Source organism: Nannobrachium achirus, assembly GCF_963921795.1.
Source record: "Nannobrachium achirus genome assembly, chromosome: 22".
Lineage (NCBI taxonomy): Eukaryota > Metazoa > Chordata > Actinopteri > Myctophiformes > Myctophidae > Nannobrachium > Nannobrachium achirus.
In genome coordinates, this window is record NC_137829.1 from 53,898,213 (window position 1) to 53,911,317 (window position 13,105).

The 13,105-nt window shown below is 47.7% G+C and overlaps 1 protein-coding gene across 3 annotated transcripts in view; it reads left to right on the forward strand.

The window, feature by feature from the left end:
* The window catches only part of heg1 (heart development protein with EGF-like domains 1), a 42,060-nt gene that overhangs the window by 5,926 nt on the left and 23,029 nt on the right, over positions 1 to 13,105 (forward strand). For 2 of the 3 annotated variants that reach the window (XM_080753656.1, XM_080753657.1), the window contains exons 2-6: positions 5,255 to 6,577; positions 6,786 to 7,021; positions 9,801 to 10,185; positions 11,068 to 11,530; positions 12,759 to 12,996. In XM_080753656.1, coding sequence (XP_080609782.1) covers positions 5,255 to 6,577; positions 6,786 to 7,021; positions 9,801 to 10,185; positions 11,068 to 11,530; positions 12,759 to 12,996 — 2,645 coding nt within the window. The remainder of the gene's footprint in view (positions 1 to 5,254; positions 6,578 to 6,785; positions 7,022 to 9,800; positions 10,186 to 11,067; positions 11,531 to 12,758; positions 12,997 to 13,105) is intronic. The other variant, XM_080753658.1, reaches the window with a different exon arrangement.

Sequence of the window (13,105 nt, forward strand, 5' to 3'; positions counted from 1 at the left end):
AGCAGTGGGCCAATTACATGAGTTATATCTTTGTGGGCCGACCCATTTTTTATTTTATTTTTTATTTATTTTTATGGTCGGCCTGGACGGCCGGGAATGGACCAGCCTTTCGGGAGTTGTCCCGCTTTTCCCAATGGCCAGCACATCCCTGGCCCAGGGCCTGCCAGCTCCAATGCTCCCAATGTCAGCGGAGCACGGGGACTGAAGGTAGAGCAGTGGTTCTCAAACTTTTAATGCCGATCCCGAACTAGTTCTGCCGACGAAACATCGGTTTCGTCGGCAGAAAAGCACTGTGTGCGTCTTCGGATCTCCGTCACTTAAATGGGCTTGCAGCCTCACGCCAGACACAGCTGGTTCTTAAACTCTCTCTGATCAGTTTCATTGATACAGCCTGACTCTCTGATCAGTTTCCTTGATACAGCCTGACTCTCTGATCAGTTTCATTGATACAGCCTGACTCTCTGATCAGTTTCCTTGATACAGCCTGACTCTCTGATCAGTTTCCTTGATACAGCCTGACTCTCTGATCAGTTTCATTGATACAGCCTGACTCTGATCAGTTTCCTTGATACAGCCTGACTCTCTGATCAGTGTCCTTGATACAGCCTGACTCTCTGATCAGTTTCCTTGATACAGCCTGACTCTCTGATCAGTTTCATTGATACAGCCTGACTCGCTGATCAGTTTCATTGATACAGCCTGACTCTCTGATCAGTTTCATTGATACAGCCTGACTCTGATCAGTTTCATTGATACAGCCTGACTCTCTCTGATCAGTTTCATTGATACAGATCAGTTTCATTGATACAGCCTGACTCTCTCTGATCAGTTTCATTGATCAGTTTCATTGATACAGCCTGACTCTCTGATCAGTTTCATTGATGCAGCCTGACTCTCTGATCAGTTTCATTGATACAGCCTGACTCTCTGATCAGTTTCATTGATACAGCCTGACTCTGATCAGTTTCCTTGATACAGCCTGACTCTCTGATCAGTTTCCTTGATACAGCCTGACTCTCTGATCAGTTTCCTTGATACAGCCTGACTCTCTGATCAGTTTCATTGATACAGCCTGACTCGCTGATCAGTTTCATTGATACAGCCTGACTCTCTGATCAGTTTCATTGATACAGCCTGACTCTGATCAGTTTCATTGATACAGCCTGACTCTCTCTGAACAGTTTCATTGATCAGTTTCATTGATACAGCCTGACTCTCTGATCAGTTTCATTGATGCAGCCTGACTCTCTGATCAGTTTCATTGATACAGCCTGACTCTCTGATCAGTTTCATTGATGTGATTCCCCAAAAACACAGCCATGATCAGTGCAGGGTGTTGCAGCACACGCTGCTGACACAGTGTGGCCAGTAGAATCAACACACCCTTAACAGTGGCGTCAGTTCAGCAAAAGCTAGGGTATGGCAAAGATGGGAGTCCTCATGGATAAGAGGCATTACATTTTGTATAAAACGATTGTATTGTGAAAATAGCAGATCTACATGCTCACAACGCCTCGCAGCAATGTCTGGAAAAAAAAAAGAATTTTGGCCATTTTTTACACAGGTTTCTACGGTTTCTTGGGCTGGATATGGCAGCTTAACTTGGCATGTTAGTAAACGTGCCACAATTAACAATAATGCATTGCACTTGTGCAGCTGACCTGCAGAAACTGGGAATATACCATCTAGTCAAGATGGGGAGAAGTGTGGAGAATAGTTAAGCCATTTTGTTACATTTTGCATTTGTAGTTATTTTACTGTAATTTAACAACATAATAACCAGCACAGCATAATAACCAGCACAGATAGACAAAGAGACATTCATGGATTTATATTTAAAAGTAACTTTTATTTCCCCCCCTGGATCCAGGGTATGGCAGCTGCATACCCCTGCCATGGGCCCAGAGAGCCTACAGATCAGAGAGAGCTGTCACTCCCAGAGCGGCCTGCTAGCGACCAAGCAGCAAACATTTGGTCCCCTTCACGTCATCTGACGCTGTCCCGGTCGCGTCTGCGCCCCTGGAAAGCGGAAGCGCCGTTCTCAAACCCAAGACATAAAAGGGCGGCGGCTCCGCTAGAAAAATAGGCGCGCCCTCTAAAGCGGACTTGAGCCACGAGAGGCAGTCTCCGTTCCGAACGTTCCGATGTCCACTTCAGCCGACTCAGCACCGTTAGAGTTACGTATGTCCAGATAGACAGAATCGTATCTCATATCCCCCCTGGTCAACTTAGGCAATATGGACACACACATGCACGCACACGCACGCACACACACACACACACACACACACACACACACACACACACACACACACACACACACACACACACACACACACACACACACACACACACACACACACACACACACAGGAACACCACACCCTATCCTTGGAGCCCCAATTGATTTTGAGTGAGGTACTTTGCTCACACACACACACACACACACACACACACATGCACGGCTGCACGCATGCATACACACACACACACACACACACACACACACACACACACACACACACACACACACACACACACACTACAAAACACATGTATTTGAATGTGGTCCCTTTGGCCTAAACATTGCAAGTCAGATCTGTATTGATGATGTAATCTATTGATGATGTAATCTCCCAGAATGGGATGAGTAAGAGATGATGACTATTTGATGTGTAGCAGACTCTCTCATGGACGCGTGGGCCGCTAGGGATCATGATGTGTAGCAGACTGTCTCATGGAGCACTAGGGATCATGATGTGTAGCAGACTGTCTCATGGAGCACTAGGGATCAAGATGTGTAGCAGACTGTCTCATGGAGCACTAGGGATCATGATGTGTAGCAGACTGTCTCATGGAGCACTAGGGATCATGATGTGTAGCAGACTGTCTCATGGAGCACTAGGGATCATGATGTGTAGCAGACTGTCTCATGGAGCACTAGGGATCAAGATGTGTAGCAGACTCTCTCATGGACGCTTGGGCCGCTAGGGATCAAAGCACGGCTTTAGAGGCAACGTACATTTGACTGGTTCAGCAGTTTCTAACCTTTTCTCCATCAGGGCCCACCTGGAAATCTCCAAAGCCATTTTCTTTTAAAGCATGTACTGTACACTCCAGGGGTCTTCAACGTTTTCAGGCCAAGGACCCCTTAGTTGAGAGAGAGATGAAGCAGGGACCCCCACAACCTGTTCATAGATTCCATATAGTTTCATTGTTTGACAGCACAATCATCAGTGTATTTTGGATTCATGTCAGTTTGTGTTTTCAGACATTTAACCACTTGAACCGTCAATCATTAATCAACTTGACCTTTCACTCTGTACTTCTACTACACTGCTCTTTTTCCCCTCTACACCAAACCTCTAAAAATAGCAGATCTACATGCTCACAACGCCTCGCAGTGCGAGGCGTTGTGAGCTTGTAGATCGGCTATTTTTGGCTAACTCAGTCCCTCTCCCATTCCCAAAATTTTAGTTACAAACGTTTGCTTAAAAAATACATATATTCAAAGATTTGCACACATTTTCACGACTTCTATCTACAAGTGCTGCGCTGTGAGCTTTTATATCTGCTATTTTTCAATAGCTAAAGTTACTAGGGCCCCTCCACCTTGCCCCATCCCCCCCCATCCCCCCTCCCCCCCCCCCCTGCTCTCGCTCAGCTTTAGGAAGGAAGCGGCTGATTCCCAGCGGACATGATGGCCGCCACCGCCATATTTAGGGCCAGGGGCGTCAATTGGGTATGGCAGGGGTATGCAGCTGCCATACCCTGGGTCCAGGGGGGTCCAGGGGTATGCAGCTGCCATACCCTGGGTCCAGGGGGGTCCAGGGGTATGCAGCTGCCATACCCTGGGTCCAGGGGGGTCCCCTGGACCCTAACCCTAACCCTAACCCTAACCCAGGGGGGAAGATAAAAGTTACTTTTAAATATAAATCTATGAATGTCTGTGCTGGTTATTATGTTGTTAAATTACAGTAAAATAACTACAAATGCAAAATGTAACAAAATGGTCACTTTAACAAGGTATTATGATTATAGTCTCCAGACTTGTATTCTTCCCATCTTGACAGAATGGTATATTCCCAGGTTCCGCAGGTCAGCTGCACAGGTGCAATGCATTATTGTTAATTGTGGCACGTTTACTAAAATGCTAAGTTTAGCTGCACTTGAACAACCATTCCAGGCTGCCATATCCAGCCCAAGAAACCATAGAAACCTGTGTAAAAAAACTTTTTTCAGACATTGTGAAAATAGCCGATCTACATGCTCACAACGCGAGGCGTTGTGAGCATGTAGATCTGCTATTTTCACAATAGAACCGTTTTATACAACATGTAATCCCTCTTCTCCATGAGGACTCCCATCTTTGCCATACCCTAGCTTTTGCTGAACTGACGCCACTGTTTAGGGCCTCGGGCCTTTTGTTGGGGTAGACCAGACCAGCCCGGTGCCAATTGTTCTCCGCCCCAAATCATTACATCCGCAGCAAGCTACTTCTGACAGCATCCCCCCCCCCCCCCCCCCCACCACCACTATTCCTGCAGTCCATCACAGCCCAAACAGGGGCTCTTGGACACCCCCTGGTGACATGTTTTGGGCAGTGCAGGAATGGAGGTGAACAGTGGAGCAGAGCTGCTGATAATGACTTCTAACTAAGTTGAAATCAATATCACTTTGCCTCCATTCTGATTAATAAATGATGATAAAAAGAATTGCTCTACAAGCTCACAATGCGACACGTTGTGATCTTATAGATTTCTTTTCTCTGTTTTTGCACACCAGCATTGTACAACTTAGTTATAATATATAATAGTATAATATAATAGGGATTATCAGAGTCCATTATAGTTTATATAAAAAATATATTTATTCAAATTTGTTCATGTTGATTGTTTGATATATAAGAAATGCATATCTCTTAGATTATTTGATGAACCTACATGAGCATACAATTAATTCGGTTATTGATTCTAAATGTCGGTTTTGATATATCTTCGGTGAATTGCCCAAAGGAAGTAAATCATTAAAAAAAATATATATAAATATATATATATATATATATATATATATATACCAATAAAACAGTAACTAAACAGTAAAATGTTGTGTTTTAACCAGTGTATACTGAAGTGTGTATGGATATTGTAACTTTGTCTGAAAAGGTGTCGTATAATCCCATGAGGGTTGGGCCACGATGGGCACGGCACTTAAATAAAATAATTCATTCATTCATTGGTTGTTTCCTCCACAGTCACTGAGGTGATGACATCAGAGCACCCGACCTCCACCCAGCCCCTCACCTCACCCTCCACCCAGCCCTTCACCTCACCCTCCACCCAGCCCCTCACCTCACCCTCCACCCAGCCCTTCACCTCACCCTCCACCCAGCCCCTCACCTCACCCTCCACCCAGCCCTTCATCTCACCCTCCACCCAGCCCCTCACCTCACCCTCCACCCAGCCCTTCATCTCCACAGTAGAGGCCACCACCGAGGCAGCCAGCGGCCTCCCCAGCGCCACCTACTGGGAAGACCTGACCCTGGCCCCAGACCTGCTGCCCTGGCCGCACCACCAGGAGCCCCGACCCTGGACGGTGACCCAGGAGGCTGCCAGGCTGCCCAGAGACACGGGACTCCGGCTGGGGGACCATGTCACCTCCACAGGGGACCATGTCACCTCCACAGGGGACCATGTCACCTCCACAGGGGACCATGTCACCTCCACAGGGGACCATGTCACCACCACAGGGGACCATGTCACCTCCACAGGGGACCATGTCACCTCCACAGGGGACCATGTCACCTCCACAGGGGACCATGTCACCACCACAGGGGACCATGTCACCTCCACAGGGGACCATGTCACCGAGTGGGACACCACAGGGGGCCATGTCACCGAGTGGGACACCACAGGGGGCCATGTCACCGAGTCGGACACTACAGGGGGCCATGTCACCGAGTCGGACACCACAGGGGGCCATGTCACCGAGTCGGACACCACAGGGGGCCATGTCACCGAGTCGGACACCAAAGGGGGCCATGTCACCGAGTCGGACACCACAGGGGGCCATGTCACCGAGTCGGACACCACAGGGGGCCATGTCATCGAGTCGGACACCACAGGGGGCCATGTCATCGAGTCGGACACCACAGGGGGCCATGTCATCGAGTCGGACACCACAGGGGGCCATGTCACCGAGTCGGATACCACAGGGGGCCATGTCACCGAGTCGGACACCACAGGGGGCCATGTCACCGAGTCGGACACCACAGGGGGCCATGTCATCGAGTGGGACACCACAGGGGGCCATGTCATCGAGTCGGACACCACAGGGGGCCATGTCACCGAGTCGGACACCACAGGGGGCCATGTCACCGAGTGGGACACCACAGGGGGCCATGTCACCGAGTCGGACACCACAGGGGGCCATGTCATCGAGTCGGACACCACAGGGGGCCATGTCACCGAGTCGGACACCACAGGGGGCCATGTCATCGAGTCGGACACCACAGGGGGCCATGTCACCGAGTCGGACACCACAGGGGGCCATGTCACCGAGTCGGACACCACAGGGGGTAGGCCTGACACACATTTTTAAGTTTCAAACTATTAAAATTATTGTTGTACATCCAAGTTAATTATCATATTCGCCCTGTGCAATTTTTGCTTACGAAGCCCAAAAGGCCAAATGTCCAATGCCAAAAAAGAAAAAACACAATCATATCATTAAATTGTGATCATTTGTATGACAACTGGTTAACCTAAATGTTCTAATGGTGACAGCCCTCCCTGGGGGGACGTCTCTGGGGACGGACCCCCACGGCAGCAGCAGTGCTTTCATCTCCAGCACCATCAGCCGGGCCGGAGAGAGGACCCTGCTGTCTGTCACCTCCTCCTCCTCCTCCTCCTCCATGTTCACCCAGGTAAACTCCAACTCCCAGCAGCCCCCAGCCACCTCCACCTGGGGTCTCCCGGGCAGGGACGCAGGGACCCCCTCCTCCACCAGGACCCAGGGCACGGTAGGGCTGTCATCGTCTGATCGCAATTATTTGAGATAATTTTGAAACATGTTCGTACATAAAAAAAGTAGAAATAACAGATATACAAGCTTACAAAGCGTCACAAAGTGACGCATTTTTATCTTGCAGACATGTATTTTCTACTTTTTAAACCTTTTTCTTAAGTGTTAAATTAATACATATGTCAGTAATTAGAATAGAATAGATCTTTATTGTCATTGTCACAGGTACAACGAAATGAAAAGTGCCAAACGATCAGTGAGTGAATCACTAAAGTCACTCATAAATAGCTAAAACAATACAACAAAAACACACACAGAACCATACTTCCCGTCATTGCACTTAAAGGACCTACACCATGAATTTTCACTTTTTCTATTTTAAAACCTTTTTTTGGGGTCCCACTGGCACCTTCTATCCTCACAAAGTCCTATTTCTGACCGTTGTGTCTTTCTCTGGTTTTGGGCAGACAGAGATGAAAAGCTTTCCACGGGTTCTCAGAACAGTGCTGTTCTGAGAGTTGACGAGAGTGACGTCACTCTCGTCCCCCCCCCCCTCCCCCCCCCCCCGCCCTTCAGGTAAAAACCAGAGCTACTCTTCTAAACCCAGCCCCTCATTTGTTTCTAATTTGCTTAGCCTCCACTTCCATCTGCAGCTGGCTTACTGTTCTGGGGCTGCTCACTCAGTGCTCTCACTCACTTTTATTCTATGAACATTTTTGCTATCAACATGTCCAAGGAGAAGTCTTAACGTTCCTGGATTGCACTATAAATGTGACGTTATAGACTGCGAGGACCCAAGCTTCGTCCCTTCTAACAAGGAAACAAAAGACCTATTTTTAATGATCCGAGGCCTTCTGAAGCCTGGGCCTAAATTTTCCGCGGTGGCCGGGTGGGAGCTCGCGGTGGCCGGGTGGGAGCGAGCCGCGGAGCTCGCCGCGGTGGCCGAATCCACCGCGATTTCTTAACCAAGTAGCTGCTTGTCGCGGCCGGGACCGCCGCAGCTCCGACCCGGTGGACAGAGCGGCGGCCCCGGTCGCGACAAGCAGCTCCGACCCGGTGGACAGCGGCGGTCCCGGCCGCGACAAGCAGCTCCGACCCGGTGGACAGAGCGGCGGTCCTGGCCGCGACAAGCAGCTCAAGCAGACTGTCCCGGTCCTCCCTTCACTCTCCCCGGCTATAGAGAGCTTAATCACTGTCCCCGGCTAGAAAGAGCTCCACACCCCGCCTCTCCTCTCTCTATCCACGGCTACACGCCGCCTCTTCTATCGCTGTCCCCGGCTATAGAGAGCTGGCCACCCCGCCTCTCCCTTCACTCTCTCCGGCTATAGAGAGCTTAATCACTGTCCCCGGCTAGAAAGAGCTCCACACCCCGCCTCTCCTCTCTCTATCCACGGCTACACGCCGCCTCTTCTATCGCTGTCCCCGGCTATAGAGAGCTGGCCACCCCGCCTCTCCCTTCACTCTCTCCGGCTAGAAAGAGCTCCACACCCCGCCTCTCCTCTCTCTATCCACGGCTACACGGGGCCGCTGCTGCCCACTGCGCTGCAGATGAAAACGCTCCAAGCCTCCAACCAGGAGGAAGAGGATTTGACAGTAGGCTTATATCATACAACATAGGCCTACAGTAGGCTATAATCAGAGCTGGAACATTATCCTATTTTTGTATTGGCCCAATATTACATTATTTGTTGTCGACAACGTTGGAGAGGGGGGGAGGGGGAGGGTGGAAAAACCCCACTAGATGCGCCACTGAGCAAACAAAGGCCGTTTTGGTATTGCAGCTGCAGGGCCTAATAATAGCACAGCTATAAGAAACAAGAGGAATGGTCAGGGTGTGTGTTGGGGGTTAAGACCTGTCTAAGACTCAATTTTGAGCATATATTTATACAAAAAATATAGTTTTAAAAGCATGGTGTAGGCCCTTTAACATGCACAGCACAAACAAACAAGTAAATAAAAGCAGCTGTTATTGCACAAACTCATATTGCACTTCACCCAAACAGCACCATCAACATGTATGCAGAAGCAGATCATGGTTCCTTAGCAGCATTCAGTGTAACGACAGAAGCTGTTACTAAACCTGCTTGGTCCTGACCTCATCCATCTGTACCTTCCGCCTGATGGCATCAGATCAAACATCTGTACCTTCTGCCTGATGGCATCAGATCAAACATCTGTACCTTCCGCCTGATGGTATCAGATCAAACATCTGTACCTTCTGCCTGATGGCATCAGATCAAACATCTGTACCTTCTGCCTGATGGCATCAGATCAAACAGGAAGTGGCCGGGGTGGGAAGTGTCCTTTAAAATAGGGGTGGGCGATATGGAAAAACACAATATCATGATATTTTCCCAAGCTGTATCACGAATCATGATACACGATTTTATCACGATTCTTTTTCATGTTGGTTTTGATGGTTATTTTTCAAGTTACTTGACAAAAACTAGACTCTCTGGGTTCCTTTTGGGAGGTCTAAATTGAACTTTACAAGTATGTAACTCTGACAGTATACAGTTTCATTTGTAGACTGTCAGAGTTAAGTGGAGACCTTGACATTTTAAAGTTTGCGAACTACTGATTTAGACCAAAAAATTAATGCAGGTTTAAATTGAATTCTGCAATGAATCTCTGAATCTCTGAATTTTGATTACTAACCCTAAAAGTCAATCAGAAATGATAGTTTTATTCACATTATGTTCCGGTGTTCAATGCCAAAAACAAAACACAATTAAATTGTTAATCGCTAATCATTAACTTGAAATTAATCGTGACAGCCCTACGACACGGACGTTACGCGTTCAGAGCACGGCCGGCCGCACCAGCAGCGTTCCTCCACGGGAGCAGCGTCGTCGGAGACGGAGGGCAATACAGAGGGGTCCGAAGACGGGAGCCCGTCTTTCCTAACGGGACGTCCCAACAACAACGCCAGCTCCGAGGAGAGCACGGCTGACGCCACCCCACCTCTCAGGGTGACGGAGGGGGGCGACGCCACCCCGCCTCTCAGGGTGACGGAGGGGGGCGACGCCACGGGACGACGAGAGGCCGCCGACACGGACCGCACGGAGGCGCCGCCGCCTCTCGTCTCGTCGGAGAGCGGCGTGACCACCACCAACACCTCGGACCTGGACCTGAGTTCAGAGGTCAACACTGTGACACAAGGTTGTTAGAGTTTTGTATATTTTGTTTAATTTTAGTTTTTAAAGTGGGTTTGGCCATTTTTTGTTCTTTTTGTTTCCTCCAGGTTTTGTTTTCAATTAGTTTTTATTCGTTTCAGTGTTAGTTTTAGTTTTTTGGTTATGTGGATTTTCAGGGCTGAGATTCAATAATGACATGAGGCGTGTGAGCTTATAGATCTGCTATTTTGGAAGAGGCAAAATGGTTAAAACAAAAGTAGCTTTCTCTATGCTTGAATTACCGTTGCAGCTTCAGTGAGATATCATTTATTTCTAACGCCTCGATTTACATTTTCATTTAAGACGTTTTGAATTTTGTTCCAGTTCTAGTTTTTGTTAAGTTAAGTTTGGTTAACTCTTTCCTAATAATATTAAAGGACAACTTTGTTTTTTTACAACAAGTGTTCATATTTTAGATTGTAATTAGAGAAAAGAAAAAGTGAGTGTTAAAATGTTTTCATTTGCTTCGTTCTATTGTTTAATCGCACTTACCGTGCTAAAATGTGGGGCATGCGTACGCATGGGGGCATGCGTACAAGTGGCTAAATATGTCTTTTTAGACACAATAAGCAAGCAGTTTCTTTATTACTATTTACAGTAACACTTCTAGCCCCCATAAGTCACATCCAACCATGAAAGGTTGCATTGTATCTTGGGAATGGGCTTATTCTGTGTAAAATGACATATTTTGCCACTTGTACGCATGTCCCCAACCACTGAAATAAGAATCTCTAAAACAATAGAAAGAAGTAAATGAAATAATTTTAACACTCATCTTTTATATTCTTTAATTACAATCTAAAATATGAACCCTTGTTGTAAAAAACTAAAGTTGTCTTTTAACCCTTGCTGGGTGGGACTTTCCCAGAGTTCTCTGCAGGAACCTGGCAGAGCTCCAGCAGCCAGGAGGAGGGGGAGGGGACAGAGAGGGGGTCCCCAGCCTACACAGAGCGGGGGTCCCCAGCCCACACAGAGAGGGGGTCGCCAGCCTACACAGAGAGGGGGTCCCCAGCCCACACAGAGAGGGGGTCCCCAGCCTACACAGAGAGGGGGTCCCCAGCCTACACAGAGCGGGGGTCCCCAGCCTACACAGAGAGGGGGTCCCCAGCCCACACAGAGAGGGGGTCCCCAGCCCACACAGAGAGGGGGTCCCCAGCCCACACAGACCAGGGAGAGGACAGGACCACGGCCACGCCTACGCTGGAGGCCAGCAGCGTGGTGACGGTCCCGGGGGACACGCTGCCCCCTACTGTCCTCCCGGGGACTGACAGCCCAGCGCTGGCCACCGAGCTGCTCCCCCCCACCCCCACGCCGGCTGTCATCACACACCGGTAAGTTCACCAGTAACTGTGGTGGTGTTAGGAGGACCAGTAACTGTGGTGGTGTTAGGAGGTCCAGTAACTGTGGTGTTGTTAGGAGGACGGCTACTTTTGCTATTTTTGAATTTGAATCCTGAAAAGTAACAGTTTTGTGGTTTCCACCCGACAGACGAAATATTCTGGTAAAATAATAATAATAATAATTATATTTATATTTATATATATATATATATATATATATATATATATATATATATATATATATTATTACCCATTTAGGCCTAGAATTATTGAATGCTTTAACCAGTGAAAAATAGCAGATATACAAGCTCACAGCGCTATTTTTGAAAAAGTCGTGAAAATGTGTGCAAATCTTTGAATATATGTATTTTCAAAGCGAACGTTTGTAACTCAAATTTTGTTTCTGGGTGGTCCCTGGAACTAAATATTTTGAGATGGAGGTCCGTGGCCAAATACATTTGTGGGTCCTTCAAATGAAAAGGTTTGAGAACCAGTGACATAGTAGTCTCTCAAGAACAGACTAACTGAGCTCCAGTTAAGTGAAAATGACCTTTTCTTTGACGATGGCTGGCCAGAATGCTGACATAGAAACATAGGTTTTTCAAAAAACCTTAGAAGGATTCAAAAGACACTTATAGAATCGGGTCCAAATTCAAATTTTCACGATTTTTCAAAAATATCAGATCTACAAGCTCGGTGCCGTGCTGTGAGCTTGTATATCTGCTATTTTTCAATAGTCAAAGCATAAAATAATGATACACAATAATGTGTACCCGTTCTGAATGGATTAACTTTTTTGGTGCCATGATTTTTTCTCTTCAATGTCCCGCGATGCCATGGTCTCCATAGACTTCCATGTAATTGATAGTGCACGGATCGTGCACGCCCATGCCTAGATGATGCACCACGTGTGTGCCCACTGTTCACAGCTTTCAAACAAAAAAATCCGCTTGGAAATCCGTTCAGGCATTCATGATTTATCAGCCATTATGTTTTCTTCAGATGTAAACAAACATGGCTGCCATGTTTGAAAGAATGGGTTGGTATGGGGGTTAAACATGCAATTTCGCGATCGCGATCATGCCTAATACATTTCTGGAGGTCAAAAAAAAAAATTTGAAGAAAAAAAAATAAAAAAAATAAAAACTCGGGAAACTCGGGGTTGGCACCATATGTGTTAAATAAAGTAATTCAACTAACGGTTGAACCCTCTACGCAGGCCACAGGTCACAGAGGAGGAGGAGGAGTCCAGAGCCACCGCAGCACCCTTCATCAGCACCACCCACCCTCCTCCAGACAGCACCCTGCCTCCCCAGCCCACCCCCACCCACGGCTCCCCCACCCAGCGCAGCACCCATCACCCCAGCACCACCACCACCACCACCACCCCCTCAGCCTCCACCTCAGCCTCCACCCTGGCCCCGCGCTCCACCCCACCCACCTCCCTCCACACCCAGGTTATTATTATTATTATTCCTTTAGAGATTTTCATTGTTTTTTTATTGACTTTACAGACTTTTTTACCTTTTTTGTCAAATTCATGGATATTTATTATTTTTTGTCGCA